The sequence below is a fragment of the Bidens hawaiensis genome, unplaced genomic scaffold, assembly GCF_021521415.1.
Source record: "Bidens hawaiensis isolate Kalapana, Puna unplaced genomic scaffold, B.hawaiensis_p1.1 tig00014406_1, whole genome shotgun sequence".
In the NCBI taxonomy this organism is placed as follows: Eukaryota; Viridiplantae; Streptophyta; class Magnoliopsida; order Asterales; family Asteraceae; genus Bidens; species Bidens hawaiensis.
Window position 1 is genome coordinate 546,250 of NW_027492248.1, and position 22,922 is coordinate 569,171.

At 33.7% G+C, this 22,922-nt stretch overlaps 1 protein-coding gene and 2 pseudogenes across 2 annotated transcripts; 1 reads left to right on the forward strand and 2 right to left on the reverse strand.

Annotated features, from left to right (window-relative positions):
* Positions 1-809: 809 nt before the first annotated feature.
* LOC143546635 (putative RNA 3'-terminal phosphate cyclase-like protein) lies at positions 810-3,998 on the forward strand. Its single transcript, XM_077038265.1, has 6 exons — positions 810-1,089; positions 1,781-1,930; positions 1,998-2,179; positions 2,260-2,435; positions 2,925-3,135; positions 3,759-3,998. The coding sequence occupies exons 1-6, from the start codon at positions 885-887 to the stop codon at positions 3,966-3,968; spliced, it is 1,134 nt and encodes a 377-aa protein (XP_076894380.1). The 5' UTR covers positions 810-884; the 3' UTR covers positions 3,969-3,998.
* Positions 3,999-4,482: 484 nt separating this feature from the next.
* Positions 4,483-17,679, reverse strand: LOC143546649 (myosin-11-like; annotated as a pseudogene).
* A 3,224-nt stretch (positions 17,680-20,903) lies between these two features.
* Positions 20,904-22,563, reverse strand: LOC143546636 (steroid 5-alpha-reductase DET2-like; annotated as a pseudogene). Its single transcript, XR_013137622.1, has 2 exons — positions 22,247-22,563; positions 20,904-21,366 (listed from the first exon to the last, which is right to left on the reverse strand). The product of XR_013137622.1 is annotated as a steroid 5-alpha-reductase DET2-like (transcript).
* Positions 22,564-22,922: the final 359 nt, after the last annotated feature.

A 22,922-nucleotide genomic window follows, 5' to 3' on the forward strand; every position in this document is an offset into this window, starting at 1 on the left:
TCTGCAACAATTTTTTACATGGAGCTCCTCAACCAAATCCCTAACAAATTGCGTCACGAAGATGGAGCTAGCTGTGAAGAAGAAGCAACATTAGCTAAGGTATGGGTCTATGTTTTCGAAGGCATGGACCCCGTGGAGCAACGAACGTTGGGTTTTTGGCCACGAGTTTGGAACTATTTTGTTTTGGAGGGAGTATCATGCGATCATACACAACACCAAGTTATGGTCGGAAAAATTAACGCTCACGATAACGACACATTTGAACTCATAACAAAAGTAAAAAAAAATGATGGAATTGCGAATAATAATTTTATATATGCTTTATTTAATAAAATGTTGTTTAATTATTATGTGTTTTTAAATCTATAATGTGTGCATTTTTAGATATTAGAAGTTAAAAAAAATAAAATTCTTTAGGATAGTTTGAGTGCACCATTTTTAGCCATTAGGGTAGTCCAACGTAGTTGAAGGTAAAAATGATGTGATAGTGCAAGATTGATCAATGCCAAAGGTAGTTTGACCGCCTTTAGATGATCACTCCCTTCACTCTTAGTTTAATGAACTGAAAGAGTAAGACCTAGATGAACCCCTAATCTGTTTGAATTCGGTTAGGCTAGTAAATTGCAAATTCGGATCGGTTCAGGCATATATCACTGACAAAAAAAAATTCAAAATTTCAAATCCGAATAAATCGATCTGAACAAACCGAAAATAAAACATGTACACAATTGAATATCTAAGGGACCATTTATATAACTTTGTAAAGGTATAAAGTATAAAACCATTGATTCTTCTTCTTCTTCAGGGTTTTAAACCAATAATAATACATCTGTATATTCCGGCAGACCACCGCCGCCGAGCTTAAGCTACCGGAAGATTAGAACATGGGTAAGATATCGTATATGAAGCTTAAGGGTAGTCAAAACCTAAGGCAACGACTGCTTCTGTCAACTCTCTCTTCAACTCCGATATTAATCGAAGACATACGCGCCGACGCCACGTGGCCGGGGCTTCAGTCTCACGAGGTGTCGTTTCTTCGTCTTCTGGAGACTGTTTCTGATGACTGTCTTGTCGAAATCAACGAGACTGGTAATTAATCATTCATTCTAGGTGTTTTTTTTTTTATTTTAATTGACTGTTTTTACTGTGAATTTTGACATGGGTTTGGTGTAAATATTGATTGCATTACAGTGTCTGGTTTTTTAAATTAACAGGAATGCAATAAATTTTGAAGCTTTTTGCAATATCAAATTTGATGTTGTTTTTAGATTTAAATAATGTGGTTGTTGTATTTAGCTTGAAAATGTTGTAGGTAGGTTTGTGCTGTAGAACTCGCTAGTCTGGCAGTGGGGTAGGGACTAGTGATTAATCAGATGGCAATATATATGTAAAATTTCAAATACACACACATATACACACACACACCAAATTTCATATATACAATTTTCTATTTTGACTGATTTAGACCAAACAGGGATTAAACGGCGCCTAGTCGGGATTTTACAACCGTGGGTAGGGACAAAATTAGCTTTTGTGATGTCAAATTTTACAAAGTACAATCTAGAGTGACTTGGATTTTTGAAAATAAGTTTCTGGTATAAGTATTGCATTCAGAAAGTACAAGTTTTTAATTCTTAAATGAGTAGAAAGGCATTGATTTTTAAGACTTACATGTCATTTTTCTGTTTTTGCAATGCCAAGTTTGATGTTCTTTATAAATCAATATGACGGTTCTTGTTGTATTTAGGATGAAAGTATTGTAATTTTGTGGAATTGGTAGGTACTAAGTTGAAGTACAAGCCTGGGATAGTGATGGGTGGAAGATATCTGGAGCATGATTGCGGACTGAGTAGGTCAATTGGTTATTTTCTGGAGCCGTTGATTGTTCTTGGTTTGTTCGGGAAGAAGCCCCTTTCAATTAAGCTCAAAGGTACTTTTGCTCTAGTGATTTAGCTGCAAAAGTTGATTAGTGCAAATGACAACGTGTTGTATTTCAGGTATCACAAATGATTCAAAAGACTCGTCTGTTGATACATTTAGATTAACCACTATACCATTGTTGAAGCGATTTGGAGTCCCATTAGAAGGGTTGGATTTAAAGATTGTGAGCAGGGGAGTTGCTCCTAAAGGCGGTGGTGAAATTTTACTTTCTGTTCCTATTATTCATGATTGTTTGAAGGTAAGTTTCATTATTTTTCACATTCAAATGTTTAAAAACTTGATCTTATTATCATAACCGTGGTTGGGTTGGGTTTGTAGGCACTCACATGGACTGATGAAGGTATGGTTAAAAGAATCAGGGGAATCAGTTTCTCCACTCGTGTATCACGCCAGATTGAAAATACAATAATTCACGCAGCTAGAGGAGTCTTTAACCAATTGCTTCCTGATGTTTACATTCATGCTGATCATAAAGCTGGTGCAGAAGCTGGAAAGTAAGTATTTTCAGAGCCCATTTACTAGGAAACGGGTCAATTTGGTTTGTCGACCGTTAATGTGTTGAATAAAAATATAGACCTAAAAGAGACTCAAGGGTTTTGAAAGTCGCACATACTTTTTTTCTAATTCATACAATTCTTTTAAATTGGTTGATTAAAGATTCAGATTATTATTGTAATAATATTATTTGCAGAAATATTAGTGTTTTACTCTTGAACCGGTTTTGACCTTTTGTTTGACTCACCCATCTTGCCACGTGGTCCTATCTTTACTTTTTATTACTTTTTACTCAACTTGTCTATTTTGCCACCTGGGTCAGTTTTAAGCTTTTACCAGACCCACCTAGTCTGTTATTTAGCCAAATTTTTACCAAATTTATTCATTACTATTAGCGTTATTTAAGAAATTTACATATGTATAACTTTGTATAGAAACATTGTATGATTCACGTGGTTTAATGATTTACATTTGTTCTTGTTTTGAAGTTCACCTGGTTATGGAATATCATTGGTTGCTGAAACGACATCTGGATGTTTCATATCTGTGGACACGACAATTTCTTTTCCCCGAGGCAAGGATGACATGGATATTGATGAAAAGAAAGAGCTTATGCCTCCAGAGGAAGTCGGTGAGGAAATTGCATCCTTGTTACTTGGTGAGATTGAACAAGGTGGTGTTATAGATTCTACGCACCAGGTTTGTTTCTGGACTTCCACATATTTATATGCATAACTTTTTTTATTACAGGTGGCAATATTGGTGGGTCGGGTTGGTTGGGTAGTGGCTCAAACAGGTTCAGGTTAAAAAAAGATGATCTGCATTTTGAGAAACAAAAATGCTTTTTATCTAAAGCTATTGGTTTTTCTAATAAATAATAATGCCAATTTTGGTCACGATAACTATACTTTTTTCAATAATAAACTATTTATTTATGAAATAAACTACTTTCTTTTGATTTCATATAGGCCACTTCAAATTTTGCTAAATGTATATTTTGCGGGAGTTGAGGGGTATATAAATGAAATACAACACTCCTTAATCAAATGTTTAAAATACATTTTGGTGAATTTTTGAACCTGTTTGACGTGTTTTATTTTAAAGTTCCTCGTTTTACAATTTAATCTGTTCGACCTGCTAGAGACAAAATATAGCATGGCTTGATCCATTGGAAAGTAATTGTTTTGAAATTGCCAACTCTAATTCTTATGTAATTTTAGATAACGTCCACGATCCAGATAAAATCTATCCTCGAGATAATTTCATTTTATTTATTTTATTTTGTATTTTGTTATAATAGTTGTGTATTATTTGAATTTCAGGGTTTGTTATTTCTTTTATGTGCATTATGCCCACAAGATGTATCAAAGGTTCGGGTAGGGAAGCTTGTGCCTTATGGGATTGAAACACTCAGGAATATCAGAGATTTTTTGGGTGTTAAATTTGTAGTCAAGCCGGAGCCAGCAACGGGTACAGTCATGCTTAAATGCATAGGATGCGGATTGAAAAATTTATCAAGAAAGTTGTCTTAGATTATTTTATAATATATTATGTTGAGTTTTTCTTTTAACTCTTTATGCTTTCTTGATGTATGAGTGATTGTGCAATCAATTTTGTGCCTTATATTAAGTTTCATTTAATCATGTTTAACAACTCATAACCTTGGTTATTTTTACATGTTACTATGTTAGTGTTGCAATCTGTTTTTCACATGTAAACCTTTCAGCCACAAATCAACACATTCAACCTGAAACTAGCAACCCAGAAAGGCGGAAACCCAAGTTAGTTATTAACCGATAACAGTTAAGATTTGACATTTTAGATTATTTGATGGTTAAAAAAAAATATATATAAAAATTTTGTTTCTGATAATTGAAATGGAGGTTAAAGTCAAAAAGAGTAATGTACTAGTAAATATGTAATCTTTACCATTAATGCAACCAGCCAATGGTGATATATGAAATCTTGACTATACAGTTTTTACAAGAAACAACATATTTAGTTATACAAAATACGATATAGATATACATGATTATTGCTGTGGGACCAAAAAAGGGCTAATTCGAGCCCAGATTGGTACCCGAGATGGGGGGTTTCTTCACACTTGTTCTTCTGTTATTGAACGAGAATGAGCACCCGAGAAGGATTAAGGCCAAATGAGTAAAAACAACAGTTAGTCGGCTTGTGGCAACAAAAAGCTAAAACCGGAGTTCTCACGGATTAAAGGTGGCGGTTCAACATCTGTGATTTCAATTTGTTCCATTGACTTTGATATATCATCAACGGAAAATGGTATGCTGTAAAAATATAATCATGAAAAAAATTAACAAAAAGTTTCAGAATCTCGATATTACTCGAAAATGGAATGATGCTACAGTTCCAGCCCAACTCGACCTGACACATTACCCCACATGGCTGGCCCGCCCATTTTGCCACCTCAAGCGGGCCAGACGGTAAATATAAATATACATGAAGAAGATGCTTTTAAATACGAGAAAATAACCTGGAATCATCATCCAAAAGGAAAGAATTGCTTATTGCATTATTTTCTTCCGTCATCATAACCCTCATGCTGGATATAACCTATAACATAATATCAACAGTTACATAACAATATATTATTACAAAAATAATATTACTGGAATAATGAGTTTTGCTTGAGATAACTCATAACCCAAATCGACCCGTATATGAGCAATCAGGCGAAACAGCCCAAATCAACCAAGATTGGCGGTTGGGTAACGTTGTAACATGCTCGGGTTAAAATGAACATATTTTTTTGTATATGCTGAAACGGGCCTGCGCGGGTTGACCTGAAACACCATCTTATCCATTTTCATAAATAACATGATTACAAAGAAATCTATTTAGGAGGTTACTATATTAAAAACAGGTTAAAGTGAATTTTGGCCCGTTTGAGATAAAGCACAACCCCAATTGACCCATTTGGCGGGTCAAAAATTTCACTTGTAACATCTATATAAACTTACATCCGGGGACACACTATGTGTGCCATATTTGTCATCCCAATACATTGTACTGATCCGGTACAACTGTTGTACACTAAGAACCTGTAAAACAAAATAGAAAATGACAACTAAAGACGCACGTAAAACTGTAATGTAAATAAATTAGATTTTTTTATAGCATGTCACTCACGGGACACAGGCCACGACTTATTTCCTCCAGGGTTTTCTTCGGCTTTTGATGAATTACCTGAATTGAATTACAAATATTTGATTTATTTTGTGAATCGTCTCAATAAAATAACAAGTTCTATAAAAATAAGATGATTATTTACCAAAAACCTAATAGCCTGTCGTATATGCTTAAGTTCTTCCCACGCAGAACCTGCATACTGCAGTAATTTTTGTTTAGCAAGATAGTAGAGGTGCACAAAGATCGAGCTTGGGCCTAGGCCTAGGCCCAGCCCCGGTCATGTGCGTGGAAAAGGGACTGATTCAGGCCCATTGGTCCCAGCCGATCCTAAACTTTTCTTAATATATTTAATTTCAGATTATAGTTAGAAAAATGTTTTAAACTAAAACAAGTTAAATCTTGAAATCCAGGCCCAGGCCCGTTTGTATCAAACAACAAGAAATTACAAGACTTTAAAAAATACCTCATCGGTTGCATTGTAACACCAGTCTTTTAACTCAGCAAGTCCTGATTTCACATACTCACCGTTGCTGAACGAGCAGCATTCACGTCTCAAAAGAAGACTGCAACCAGAAGTAACAAAAAATCAAAATTATATTCATATCATCATATGTTCATATGGATACACAAAAATATACATATACAATCTAGGCATCAAGTATACCTGTTAAACAATTGAACATTGATGAATGAAAATATTTGTGTGAAAATTTTCCGGACCAAAAATGGTGGTACCTAAAATTATCAACAAAATCAGACATGTAGATAAGCTACCACTAAATAAACAAAGTCTTAAAGTACATCTAACAGCTAGTAAATAAAAGGAAGTTTCACTAACATGATTTGTTTTTAAAGTGTTCAAGAAATCTCCAAGGCTCTTCACAATTCCTTGCCAATGAGCAATCAAAGCTAGTTGAGCTGCGTTATTAACCGGATGTGATGTTCCCTTTACTAGGCTTGCTCTGGAAGTTCTTGGTGCCTTTGATTAATACATAAATTAGCACAACAAAACTATTAACATAAAATAAAAGGGTTAATTTTGTAAAATAGCAACCTACATTGTCTTCATCCTACATGTTTTGCACTAAATTGGTTGGAAAAATTTCACGAAAGAATGTCAAATGATGAAAATGCCATTAAAATTTGAAAGAATGTCAGCATGTTATAGGTTAAATGTGACAAGATACATACTTGGATGGCACCACATCAGCATTTAACCAGAAACATGTTAAACATTGACATTAATGATATAAACGTGAAAGTATGTTGCAGTTCTGCACATTTAAGTTAAAATTAAAAGAAAAAGAGATGAGATTACCTGAATACACATGCCAAGCAATGGAGATATTTCTTTTTTTAAATTATCTCGGATCATTCCATATATTTTTTCAACATATGCGGTAAGTTGTTGCTTGAAAAGCAAAGCAGGATATTTGGCTTCTACTTGGCTTACGGCATCTAATGCACTCAAACTTCCATTAACGAAAGAAAGATTCACTCCTGGAGGAGTTCCACGAAAACTCTAACAAGAAATAAACAAACACCCTTTAACCAAATCATAAAAGTAACCAACATGACAATTTGAGTTATGTAACGGGTCAAACAAGTAAAATCAAATGGGTCAAAATCCAAAAGTTGTTCAAAGTGTATTTTAAATGTATACCTAAATCATTTTATTGAGAAGAGAAATGATATTATTTATGAAATCATACAACTTTTTTCTGTTTTAGTCATTGTACCCATTTTGTACATTTAAGTCAATAAAATACGTATTTTTGTCATGTTTAGGTCATTATAGGGTATTTTGATGATGACCCAAACGGGGCAAAAATACTATGCAAATGTACAAAAGAATAAGCACATTGACTAAAACGAGACAAAACCGATAGTATGTTGGTATTTAATGCAACGACACACATCATTTATTCAAAAATCATATTATTGTTTAAGTAACCCGTTATCCAATCTACCCATTATGTCCGTATAGAAAATAGAAGTTAAAGAAAACTCGTGAAATTACAGTATTGGCCCTCCCAAAAAGAGTAGCTGATGATCGACGGCGTTGTGGGCCTAGTCCAGCTGTCACGCCACTTGCTTTCAGAGTGCGTTGAAGTAGAAGCAATAGAGTTGATGCATTCGACAACCAATAAGCCAATATGTCATTATTATCCTGGGATTTCTTTTGTAAAAAAACACAAAAAGACATTTTAGCACAAAACAGTTGCAAACATAAGTACAACCCAATCACTTATCAATGGGCCGATTTTCGGTTATGGTCTATATCTAACGGGTCAAACGAATACATTAAACAAACTAGATTTAAAAGGAAATAGGTCAAACGAGTTTAAAATCGCTGAAATTGTCTATGTAGTGTGATAAAATCCTGCATCTACTTCACTGTCTTAATTTTTTTATAAGTTTTACTGAACAACAGGGACGATTTCTGTAATTCACCCTACGATATGGTATCAATTTTGAAGTTTTTGGATAAAAAGTGTGACGAGTCAAACCGACAGGTACGAAAACATGTTTGGACTCATTTTGTTACCTCTAAGAAATACCAAAAAGAGTGGAAAATTTAAATATGATTATTAATATGTTTGGGAATAGTTAGAACCTCAATTGCTTGACCGATGGTCTGGATGATGCGGTCAAAAACAGATGTTCTTTCAACTTCAAAAGATCTCCATTGCAGAAGGCATTTGTAAATAATACAAGCTGCAAGCGGTCTGTTTCCTGCAAATCCTATACCTTGTGCAATGCATTTGATAAGCAATTCTTGATTCTCTACTTGTTTTTCATTAAGTGATTTTTGTGGTTTGTCGTCCAGCTCTGAAAGATCCCTTTGGTTCATTGACATGCTATGTAGTTCCTAAATTCAAATAAGACAACAATTAAAAGAAACGGCTAAAAATATACATTTTATGCATTCAGAACTGTGTTTAAGAGAAACAATACAAGAGGTGGCTTTGCGTCTGTATATAAATGACCGCTCTCGGACCTCTGCAAAAAGATTGAAAGATGGAAATCCATTAAATATGATTGTATTATTGTAAAAATAGTATTATTAAAGTACTGAAATATATGTTCTATATTGCACCCTGTCCCGTTTGACCATTTATCAATAAAGTTTAGTACATTAACTCGTTTTCATATGAATGGGTTAAATCAGGTTAACTGGTCAGAAGGAGTAACTTCTAAGTGCGGTCAAACAGATTGGGTTGTCCCCCAAACATTTTTCTGTCCAGAATCTTTGAGATAAATAATTACCACATTAGATAATATTAACATGATTGATTTTATATAAAAGGATTTAGGAGGTTGTAAGCATATAAATACACTTTAGGAGACTTTCCACTCTCTTGACCTGTGTGAGTTTTGACTCATTTTCTTTATAGCAAGTATAAACTATTTTACCTGTTTGACTTATTGCCAACAAAATTTAACCCAAACTAACATGTTTTCATATGAATGAGATGAACTTTTCAGAATTGGCATTATTATGACACATTTGATGAGTGAATTTCTGAATATAAATACCTGAAGGATAGATTTGGAACGCAAGAGAAACTTATTAGGTGTCATTGACACAGCTTGTTGGCGGAAAACTTTATTTTCTGAATCTATATTCTGTAGTTTCTCTTCCAGCCTATGTAGGATAAGAAAATAACAGTAAATGTGACAGAACATAACAAAAGTAAAGACTCAGTGATGTTTACAAGAACATGCAGTTTATCTTGATAAACGGTGTAAATTTGCATATTCAAAACATTGGTTGGTGTAAATACTACTTTACAAATATATTAATAAGTGGGTGCTTTGTTAACATTAGGCTGATGTGGATGCCACATCGCCTATTCAGACATATAAATTGCCCAAGTCAGCAGAAGTTGTATATATTGTTGTCTGCAGTAGTCGAACCATATCAATCTAAAGAAAATAAAATTTTGAATTCTGAAACGAAAAGGAAAAGTCAAGAATGAATCCACTAACCTGCTCACACAATCTTGTAATTGTTGTATTTTATCTTCTGAATCTTCCAACTTTCTAAATAGATCTTCACTACGATCTTGAGATTGAGCATATTTCTTTTCTAAATTAGCAGAATTTTCCTTTTCAGCTGCTAATGCCGCCTGCATGGAAAAAATGGCGCATTTCATGATCTTAACAACAACATAAAAATAAATATAAAAAAAACAGCAAGGGGATACTTTATTTGAGTAACTTACCTTTAAATCATTGACTTGTTTAGTGAGGGCTTCAATTCTTTTAGTATCTTCAATGATTACTTCTTTCTGTTGAATAACAGGAGGTGCTTCTTTAATAGCTTTCCTCGCTGCCTCTTTTTCCTTGATTATTGTTGCATTTGCTTCATCGAGTTTTTTTTGCAAAGCTTCTAAAGAATTTCTAAATTTGTTAGCCTCACTGGCTTTCGCTTCTTCTAAATCGGTCTGGAGATATAAGCTCAACATTAGTCATTCACTCATTTGTACATGTTAATTATAATAATAATTTGTCAATGTTTCCCATAGTGTATTTCTAAAGCTTAAAACCTCCAAAATCACTTATTAAAATAATAGACTTTTTATTAGTCATATTTGATACACAAGTATTTATAATATCAATACTTACCCTTAAGCGTTTTTCCAACTGTAAACGCCATGTTAGATCCTCCAATTGTTTCTCAAGTTTATCTTTCGCTTCTTTAAGGAAACCTGCTTGCTTTAGTTCATGCAGAAAAGCAAGACAAGTTCATATATAATTTATACCAGAAAAATGACTCGTGAAACTAAATTCTTTTAATTTAGAATGTAGACAAATACTGAAACCGACCTGTTTAAGTCTTCGTAACTCCCTCCTTGCCTTTATCCCCCTCCATCTGCATTGTGTAACAATGGCTCCCTTCTTTAGCCTTTTATGGTATGAATAACATCTACGACCACGCCATCGAGACTGGAAAAAAATTGACCTTAGAATATATATATATATATATATATATATATATATATATATATATATATACATACATAACTGATAAGTTGCAAAATTACATGCATCACTTTCTACGCTTTGTGGGTAAAGTGGATGATTTCAATAATACTTTGCCTCAACTGAAAGCAATCAAACTTAGAAATAACTGTTAAACCGGAAACCAGTCGAAAATCACCAAAAATTTTATTAACTGCCATAATGTTCAAAAGAATTAATTATTTGTATCAATCCGTGAAAGTAAGACAAAAATGTTCGCAAGTCATCGAAAATGCCATCAAAATCACCAAAAATCGAATGCCACCGAAAATGCATAAAACCATCCTCAATCATTCTTATTCAAAACTCAATAAAGTAAAAGATAAAAACGTGTTTGCAGATAGGCCTGGCCTGATATAAAAAACCTTTCCATTTGACCAGAATCTAGTTTGGCCCATAACCCAACCCGCCCATTTGCTACTATAGAAAATGAATAGTTAAATGTATGCCAGTATTATTAAACTAACCTGCACCATAATTGCGGCTTTAGTTAGTTTATTTAATTGGAACTCCTTACGGGCCTTCAATGCACGTATGGCTGTTTGCACCCTAAGCGCTGACACACGGAGCTTACTGTAGACCTTCGACGCGTGGTATTTACGAAAGTTTTTCTCTATTCTTATTGCAGCTGCTATTCTTCTCAGGTCTTCAAAACGTTTGACAGCCAACCTACCTAAAAGTCATTGGAGTTACACGTGTACAGTTTGAATAATATTTCAAGCAATTGGAATCTTTTAAGACTAATTTTAAAGATGACAACGAAATATGAGAGTTGATCAAGTAAAGATCATATTATTATTGAAACAAATTTGAAGATCGCAACCATCAACGTGTAAATGGATAGAATTGGTTTATATTTTCTCTCTAACGGATCAAACGTGTACCGACAAAAGTTAACTTAAAAGAAAACTTGTCTGCCTGGTTGAAAACTGTCCAAAATGTATTTCTGATGCATAAATTAAGATAATTTATTTTCCATGAAAGATATAATGATATAATATATTTTTTAAACCATAAGGGACACAATAATCACTTATAAAAATGCAAGTTTTCCTAGTCAATGGTGTCTTAAATGGAAGGTAAAACTGGCATTCTGCTAACCAAGTGTGTCACGTCAACCCAATCTGAACTGAACCGTTTCGGCCCATACTAAAGAATTAATTGTTTTGACCTGAACCCAGCCCATGTGACTTGACCCATATTCCACCTCTAAGATTAAGTAGTAAGAGTTTCACCTCGACAAAAAGATTGCATGACAATTGAACCCTTTCGAGTTTCAATGAACTGTTTGTGAGCAATATAAGTTAGCATTCGCCTTTGAATAATTTGCGCTGCCCTACTTAGGACTTCAGTTCTCCTTGCATCTAATTCCGCCATCTGTCCAGCTCTCAGGAAAACCTTTGTCTTACCGACCTGTATAAAAGATAATGTGATTATCAAGATTCATTCACATACTTGAAAACTTAACAAAAACCACTTTAAAACCATAATTTTTTTTAATTCTTTTTATATGTTATTAAACTTTGCCAAAACAAATGTGTGTGTGTGTGTCATGGTTTTCAAGTTAATGGTGGTTTTTGTTGGAACTGCACCCTATATATATATATATGTGTGTGTGTGTGTGTGTGTGTGTGTGTGTGTGTATAATACCTGATAGCCTTTAATTCCCTTCTTTTCTAGAATCTTTTCACATGCAACCTTTTCATCAAAGCTGATTGAGACAGTAAGGAAATGTTTTAAGAATGTAAAATATCTCAAATTTACATGTAAAAAACTGGATATAATTTAGTGTTACATTTGAGGGTGAAGGAAAGATCTACCATCCTTTTAAGGCTTCAGGGCAAAGAAGTCCAAATCTGTTTATAAATTCATAGAAAGGACGACGAGTAGGATAACCAGCACAACTGATTCTGATAGCTTCTAAGACACCCTATATAATAGTCACATACAATTAGCTATAAATGAAACTGATAAAATAAGCAGTAAGAGACAAAAGGGAAATATAATTTGTGTGCTCACCCCACAGCGTAACTGTTGCAAGACGTTGGGATTCTCAAATATGGCGGGTTTGAGTTGATTATTTGGTTTTACACATCTAATATAATGAGGTTGTGTTGCGTTTAGTGTCTCCATCAGTTGTTGCAATTGCAACTGCATCAATTAGTTGCATGTTAGCGCACAGAAACATGTAGCTTAACATCATAGTTATCAAAGGTGCTAGCCGCACTCAAGGAGCATAGGCCTCGCCTGGAAAATGGACCTATGCGCAAGAAGCGAGGGCTTTTAACAATTATACTTAAAATAATATTGAATAAACTCCACTCTCTTGAATGTATGTACCCATTCAGCGAATCAACATTGTTCATACACATATAGAGGGCTTGATACATGTTTATATAAGTAACGGTACCTTAAAACGAGACCCGATTGAAGAAAACTTGGAAGATTTGGGAGATTCTTCAGCAACTGGAGGGAAAAGACCAGATACAAAGGCACACCTGGAATCACCCAACAGGTCTTGGTGTTCAGGGACCACATAGTCTTTATTTTTGTCAAGAAATTGATTGGATTGATATTGGACCTGAAGTTACAATTAGAAGAGTACAATTAAGATGCATGGGTTTACATTTATTAGCAATATGTCTCACTAAAACACATACCTCTCCAGCATAATGTCCAATTGTGAAATCCGTACGTGACAGCTTGGGCTTCACAAAGCGTTTGTGATTTCTGAAGGTCTGATAAAGCTTGTTTGAAAATGTTTCATGTGTAGACTTTGGGAACATACTAAAGGTAAAAGATACAGAAGTGAGATTTAATGACTGTTATAAGCCATGGTTATAAACTGAGGTAGCAATATGGGCAGGTCGGGGTCAAGATGGATTTGGTTTGAGCAAGTCATATTTTGTTACGCTCAAAACGATTCAGACTGGGTTGACGATCAAACAACTGTTTTTCCCTTTTCTATGATTTTTATAAAAAAATTGAAGTTTTAGTAATGATTGCGAAAGCAATACTATCACACAACAATCTAAAGGTTTAACAAAAACATGAAGAGGTTGTATGCATTACAAAAACATTCTTTGGGAGAATTTTAACTCGTTCAATCATTTTATAAAAATACAACCCAAATTGACTCATTGATAAGTAAATGGGCCGAAATTGCCACCTCTATGATTTGTTAACAACCGCTTTATTTATAATTAAATTACAAAATTTAAAGAAAGGAATACTTACCAAGCCTCATCAAGGAGAGCAATGATTCCACCAGGTTTCTGTGATACAAATACATCTTCATAGAGTTATGTAGTTCACAAAACATTAATAAACGCGTTTTATATCCAGTAGATACATTGTTATAAGTACTTTTATTATTAGTTGTAGAAATAAAACTACAATTCTATATACCTATAAAATATAAAATATTAAAACTAGACTGTTTGCAGACCTTGCCCTTTTAGAACACTGATTGCAGATATTGAAATAGAGTTTGTAATGTTTAAAATTACTTTGCACTATAGAGAAGTAGAAAGGAATGCCACGTGTTCGTGTTGGATCAAGAGTGAAGATATTTTAACAAAAAACTAGTGCTGCATATGCATACACACATATAGATACATCTCTATGCATATATGTATGCATATTTGCAGCCACGAATGGGTAAATGCAACTGAAATTGGTAATACCTTTTCAATGAGATCTAAAACATCTTGGTTATCAACAAATTCAATGTAACTCCAATTAATAGCCTCTTTTGTATATTCTTCTTGCTCCATCTTAAACACATGCTGATTAAAGTGTTGCTGCAGTTTCTCATTTGTGAAGTTAATGCAAAACTGCTCAAAGCTGCACTTTAATGTTTGTTAAAAAGTATATGTAAAATAAAATTTACTTGAACTTTCCCGATATATAGCATCTGGAACATGAAATATATATCTGGTTGTCACCTGTTGTTCTTGAAGCTTTCAAAGCCATATATATCAAGGACCCCAATCAGATTTTTTGAGTTGCGATCTTGTCCAATTGAGACATTGATTTTATCCACTAGCCTGCAAATATCTCAATACAAACGTCATTTGCATTTGAAATTTATCAAAGAAGTTTTCTGATGAAAATTGCATATTCTGTTGACCACATGTTTTGACCCATTACCCAACCAGTCAAGTCAACACACCCATTTTTCTACCTCTATTCTGTTTAACAGCTTCATACCAATCAAATAATCTGGTATATATTGTTTTAGCTAGCCCATCCCTGCTGACTGCTGCACTAAGAGGGTCAAGACTTCTTTTTATAACTTCTTCGGGAGTTATCATCACTCGTTTACACAATGCATCTTCCAAACCCGCAGAACCACACCTAACGAAAAATAGTTATAAAACTAACAAATTTTCAAAGAATTTCAAAAAAGATATATATACCTAAGAAGTTCTGCAGTCATTTTTAAATGAAATTTAGCCCTGTCGTCTTTTAAAACTGAAGAATCAGCATCTTTCCCTTTGGCGAATTCAACATTGCCAAGATGAAGAATAGCAGCAGTAACTCTAAAAATAGCTTCCTGTGAGAGTGTTACATGGCGTTAAAAAACATATTATTACAACGCAATCAAAGTTTCATATTAAAATGATTTAGGAGGTTTTATGCATTTTAATACACTCTCGGTGAGTTTCACTCATTTGAGCGTGTTTCCATTTTAGTTCATATTCTAAGGCTTGTAAATGAACTGAACGTACAACGAGCCGTTCTTGCTGAAAGTTCATTTATGTTCGCTTATTTAAAAAACGAACGAAAATTTTTGTTCATTTAGTTAAATGAACAAACATGAACAAATGTATCGTTCGTTCATTTATGTTCGTGAGTGTTGTTTACATTCATTCGTTATGTTCATTAAGATTTGTTTTTAAGTTCATTCTTTTACATTAGTTAATATACTCTTTAAATTTTTAGGCCCATTACAACATAGACTAGTTTTAATAACCTTTAAAACCCATCACATTGTTGTTCACATTTACTTTTAATTGGTCTTAGCTCTGTTATATTCACTCATCTATGTTCATTTATGTTCGTTACGTTCCCAAACCGTCCATTTATATTGTTAGCAACCAAAACACGAACATGCTCCGTCCGTGTTCATTCGGTTTGTCTACAAGCTTGAATTATTGTTAAATTAAACCCCATTTGACCTGTTTTCATTCTAGTTGGTTCAAAAGTTTATCAATTTAACCAAAATAAACCAGTGTACTCATAGACGGGTCAAAACGGCCACCTCTAAGTTTATGAAAAAGAAGAAACTTTTGAGGGAAATACCTGCTCTTCTTTGCTAATTCCAACAATATCCATAGCTCTCCTAGTGGCAAGATATTCATGGGCATCATTTATATCAACCAGTTCATAGCATTTTGACTGGTTAAGATAATGAAAAGATTTTGGGTTTCCCAACTGATATTTCTCAATTTCCTGATTAAAGAAGAATATATAATGTCAGGTGAGAAAATTATTTTGCTAACAGTTTAGTTTGAAAAAAAAAGGATACCTCTTGTGGTGCTGCACATAAAAGGTAAAAGCAGTGATAGTTGCGCTCAGGGTCATTTATTTGGCAAACACGAGACCTTTCTAGAAGATAGGTCCTGATGGCTGCTCCTGATATTCTCCCGTGCTTATCAAATTGGATTTCAACAAATTTTCCAAAACGACTGAAACATTATGAAGACAACAGAATTTTGATGTTAAATTTGAAGAATGAAAGGGTAACATAAATGTGACTTGTTTTTTGAATGAAACTAGAGGTGGCCATATAAGTTGTATGAACTTCAGAAAACTTGTAACCCGTTTGACCCATTTGTTGTCTCTAATTGAAATCTATTGAACACAAAAGGTATTTAATTGTCTCTTTATGGAAGCTACTATGTCTACTACTGGCTTGCTGCTTAACAATATATATTAAAACAATGCTGAAGAAACACGGATCCGTTCCCCTTACGGGTCCTGGATCTAAAAATGTAAAATTTGAAGCCTGATAAAATGAAGCAATCACCTGGAATTGTTATTTCTAACAGTCTTTGCATTGCCAAAGGCTTCAAGAACTGGATTTGACTGCACTCACAGTGGTGACACAAGCTTAATCAGAATGATATAATGATATGTATATATAATGCGCACGCACACAAATACACACACGTATTTTATATTTTTTACATAAAATACATATACATATATACATATGCATGCAGGGTAAGGGTCCAATATGAACATAAATACATATGAGAACAGTAAGAAACTAAGAATCCGTCATTTTTTTTAATCCAAATCCTACAAGTCGAATAATTCACTATGTAGTGTTTGATCATTTTATGAAACATTTTCCATCAGAGGAAGTCAACAAACTCATAGATGCATCCGGATGAGCAAATAAAAAATGTGAATTTGTCAATTTATATGACTCCATTTCAAAACTTGGATTACTTACTTCTGTTCATACCATTACTTCTGTTCTTATTTGATCCTGCACGCATTCCTGGTTCTATATACACATATATACATATGGCATATATGTACTTCTATACATGTACATGTATATATTTATGTGAGTATATATATGCCAAGTTCCATAAATTACACTATTCCAGAATAATTAAGTAGTGTTAATATAGAACTATACGTCATGTATCATACTTCGAGAACTTGTTGTTCAACTGTGCGCCCTTCAGTAGCTTTCCGGCCACCCAAATAGGCTAAGTACTGCATAAGCATTTTGGTTGTCTCTGTTTTACCTGCTCCACTTTCACCACTAACAAGAATGGAATTGCTTGTACCCTCCTTAATCATAGCCCTAATTTCATTGAAGATTATATTATATGTTGAAAAATGCCAAAATTATTGCATAGTCACTCAAAAACCAACAGACCTGTAAGACGCATCAGCAACTGCAAACACATGGGGACTCAGTTCACCAAACGGTGCTCCCTTATATTCTTCCATCATATGACGATCATACAAATGAGGTAACTTTTGGAACGGGTTTATTGCAATTAGAATATTTCCAGTGTACGTCTGCAATGGTTTTGAAACATGTTAGGATCAAACAAAGTAATTATATATTCCAACATGAGAAAAAGGTAACCTACATAAATTTCATTGAGTTCATATCTGGTTCTTAAGTTCTGCAGGACTCCAGGCTCATGCAAATATGATAGTTTTGTCATGTCATCAACACCGCCAGCTGGAGCTTCATTATCCTTTGGATATATATTTGATAACTTCACTTTAACCTAAAAGATAACCATAACAAAATGCGTGCAATCAATTGTTGATATTAACTTAAACATCATCAAAAAGTAAAAAAAAATATGAATTGCTAACCTTTTTGAGGTCAGGAGTCTCGATCTCAGCTTCTTGGGCAGTAATCTTTGTAACTTGCCCATCGATCCACGCTTTGCCTGGATCTTCAACCCAGACATGGGATCCTACTATGATATTCACCAAAGAGCTCTGTTGAACAAATAAGTTAGTCAATAAATTACAGTACTATTTACACATGAATGCGCATAATGATGCATCTATTTACACATAACGATGCATCAATCATCAATGAACAGATAATCAGACGGGTGATGCGTGTTTGCATAAATCTCCACCTAGTGAGCACCATAACAGCAAACAGAAACCATCTTGCCAATAAAAATGCATATATACTAGAGCTCTATACGGTCGTTAATTCGTTATATTCAAACACCACCCCCATGGTGTGTTAACAACTCTATACGGTTCGTATAGGGGCTATACGAGTCGTATAGCCCTCACATGGCTAACTAAAGTACGGATGACAGCTTTTCCAGTCTATATGGGTCGTATAGCCCCTATACGAGCCGTCTAGACTTCAAAAACCTGATACTCTCCAACACAAAAGGACAAAATTTTGCACCTATACGACTCGTATAGCCCCTATACGAGCCGCATAGATGCATATGGTGTCTAAGTAACCTATATGGTGTGGGAATAACCTATAAACTTGTTCAAAACAGAATGTGTGTGTTAATTGAATTTTGCATAATATTCTAATAACATTACAATTGACAATCATAGCCCTAATTTAGGGCGCGGTTAATATTATAAACATATGATTATAGTTCATATATATTATATATATACCGAGTATGATCATAAAAAAACAGAATGCACCTACGTACCATTTCGAAAAGGTGAAGGAAACCCTAGGTTAATCCGGATGAATCTATCTGTCTAAATCATTGCAATGCAGCTTAATTAACAGAATACTAATAAATTCATCATCAATTCAATTTCTCTCTGGTGTTTGTGGAAATGACATGGTTCGTTCAATCAATAATTAAGTAGCCGATGAAATCGGATCTGTTGTAGTCTGTCTGTTGTCTGTCATACACGAATTTCTGACCATCAAATTCGTCTCAGTTTCTCTCTCGTTTCATCCAAAGGTTATATATATATATATATATATATGATGATGATGATGACGACTTATGCATGCAAAATTTTGTTGTACGATCTGATAAATGATTTGATAAACTGATAATTGACGAGCCCAATAAAGCTCACCAGTGGCCCATCTCTGGCCCGTATTTGAAAACCTTAATCGCATTTATTAATTATTATCATCTGAACTCTCTCCTTTTCGGGTCGGGTCATTCCGGTACTTTTAGGTTAATTTCATAAGGTCTCCTTTGATGGTTGGTTGTACGGCTGTCCAAACTGCTCGCCGCTCGTTCGTCATTCGCTCGAAAAATGCTCGTCTGATTTAGGCTCGGTTTGTAAGTGAGTCATTCGGCTCGGTTCGGATTAAAAACAATCCAAGCACGAGCAAAGCCTCGCTCGGTTTGGTTTGGTTCGTTTTGCTCGAATTATTTTTTATTTATTAGTTTTATATATAAACTTTATGTATATATATAAAAGTATACTATTTTTTAAAAGTTTTAAATTTCCCTCTTTTGTGTTGAATTCAAAGTCCAATTTTAAACCATAGTCGCTCGTTTTATATATGTTTTGTTGTTAACTTTGAGTTTTATACATTTTAAAGGTGAAAGTTTAGATAATTTTGAGTTAAACGTCTTGAATTAATGATATTTTGAAGTTTTAGAAATTTAAAATTGGAAACTTTGTACGAAATCAAGCAAAACCAAACCGAACCAAGCCATTCAGTTTCAAAACCAAACCAAGTTCAAGCATAAAGATATCGCTCGTTTCTTTAAATTCAATCCGCTCAGTTCGGCTCGCTTTCAAACCAAACCAAGTATGAGCATGTCTGCGTTCGGTTCAGTTCGGTTCGTGAACAGCCCTAGTTGGTTGGTTGATTTGGGTAATTTAGATAACTTGGATAGCAGTCGTGGGCCCCTTATATTGGATCGAGTCGCCTCTACATTGACCCCTGTTAATATTTTAGTGTAATTCAATTTTAACTGACCGACCAATGTAATTATGTAATCATAATAAACATTAAGCAAGTTCGGGATGTGCGGAGTGCATGCTTGCTTTAGTGTGTTATGATGTTCGGGGCAAAACCCCTAACAAACAGGGGTAAAGGGGCGGCACCCCCGGTTGCGCGTCTTAGGGGTGGCAGGCTGGCAGCCCCTAGCGTGGTCCAAGGAGCAGATTAAAAGGTAAAAGATAAAATTTTTAATATGAAAGTTATCACTAGAAAATGAATTTTATAATTATGTAACACATAATAAGTTTTAATATGAAGGTAATATTAATGAAATTCAAAATTCAAAATATAATTACTGATGACAGTTATCTAAACCTAGAAACTGTTCGGAAATAAACCTTTACGTTTATTCCATTTGGTCGCTCTCTGGTTCATTTTCCTCACGAATTCCGTACCTAGTTTTTAATTTCATTCGAAGTTTTATTCGGTTAGAGTATTTTAGAGAACAACTAATATAACTTTTAATCTAAAACTTATCACATAAATATCTGAATTATCGAAGTTGCAATTTCCACAATTCCCCCAACAAAGAAAGTTAAAGAAAGACATGACAATATCCTAAATTTATGTTACCATGTAAATATCATTACAACCTACTTTATAAACAATTTGTCTTTCACACCTAATGTCAACCGGACTGGATTATTTTATTATCACATAAATATTATTAACCAAATAAAGTACCATAAAAGCTCACAAAAGTAAATACATATGTAACCAACAATTTCAATTATTCAAAGAGCAAACACAATTTATTTATAAAAATTTGTTTCAACTCCATCATAAAAAGAAATACACGTGATCATAATTCTGGGTACAATTTTCAAAATACATACGGGATAACTTCTTTTGAAAAATCTTCAAACTTGTTTACGTACCATTTTCTAGTCGCGTAACTTCTTGCAATTAGGTACAAAGCGTCTCCAAAAGTGCTTGCGAAAGCCAATGGTGTTTGGCCAATAAGTGATATCCCAACAAAAATAATGATTTCAAAATAGATAATGAGGGCAAGTAACGAGATTAAACAATCCACCTCGAGGAATCTTGTACGTTTTTTCATTGTTTTTCCTTAGTTTGGATAGGATAGTGTGGTGATAAAAGTTTCCTAATATTCCCAATATAAAAAGGATCAAACAGATGTATTTTGTGTCGATTGATGGTTCAGGGAGTCCTAGGGTCAGATATTGAACGATGATCAAACCCGCAGCCGCAGAAAAATAAAACAATGTGATGATAATGGTTGAGCCTAGAACCATATCGCCACTATAGTTGTGAACAAACAAAACCTGCACATATACACATCACGTGCATCATTTAACATATACGTAATCGTATAAAGAAACGTTTATGTTTGTCATAACACATCATTATTATTTAATCTTTGCTTTGCGTGATGTCTAGCATTTGAATTGGTCATTACTACGTTATAATTTGTGCAATGCTATTTAATTAATAATTAACTTAACATTTCAATTAAGTATAACAAATGTCATATCCAACATCTAATCATGATTAGAACAATTGCATAAACAACTGTCCAATTAATTTGAATGACCATGACAACAATATATGTTTAATGAATAAAGATTTAATAAATAATAAACTTTGAATAGAAATGTGAAAATCATTTAAGTAATTGGACCTAGATAAAACGAAAACTTACATAAAATTTGAAACACGTATCGAAAGAAATATGTAAAACATATGCTATACTATATAAAAGTAAAAACTAAAAGACAAGTATATATATATTTTTCTTTTTATATATATCTTGCATCTTTTTTTTATATATATGAGGTGGTTTTATAAATTAAATAGCATGTTCTTGCATGTATGCATCAATTAACCCGATCTTTTGTCATTATTTTTCATTATTTGATTTCAGTTTTGACCAAATTAATTAATTTCCAGATATTTTTGCAAGTTGTATACAAGAAAAAATTAAAAAATCTGGATAATAATATTTTATATAAATGCATAAATGATGCCAACCTCTTATATATGGCAGGTTGTCACCATATCTAGTAAATATCATATAAGACATTTATGTGAGTATGTGACGACCATTACAAGAATTCTGATAATCAGATATTGATCAATACAAACATATAATTATCAAATAAAATCAACCAACCTTAAAAAGAAAATTAATAAAATAAAAAATACCTCTAAATCTCTTTTGAAGAAATGAAAGGTGACAGCAAATTTAAGAAGAAAGAATCTGAGATCACCGGCAGGGAATAGGAAGAAAGAAACAAGTCCAGCTAGAAACGCGGGCGTGTAGAGCGTCAACATGCCTACTTTGCTTGAGATCTTAACCGATGGTTTGTTTGAGTGATTTGTAAATTGGAATACTGGAGATGATTACCGATGATCTCAGCAAAGCCTAAGTAAAGAGTTGATATTAATGTAGCCACTGTGGTGGCTGTAACCCATACTGATGGTTCACTAAACATCACCTTCTCTAACACCGGTATCTTCATATATAATTTTGGTTTCTCGTGAAATATATAGCTAGCTAACTAGATGGAATAATATTTAAGTAACACTGCAGCCTGTGTGTGTGTATATATAGGTTTACGGTGGTTGAAAGTTGAAACCAAAATCAAATTTGTTATTATTAACTAATAAAATAGCTTAAAACTTGATTACAACACTTATAATGACTCGATATATATAGTTAAGTATAAACTCATTTAGACTATAACTAGGACTAATAAAAACAATAACATAATTAATCCAAACTTTATAATTGTCTATAACTATCCAGTTAACTTTATATGCACTCCAAGACTCCTTCCTTGTACCGTAAGTCACATATAAATAAAGAATAGTCTAAATT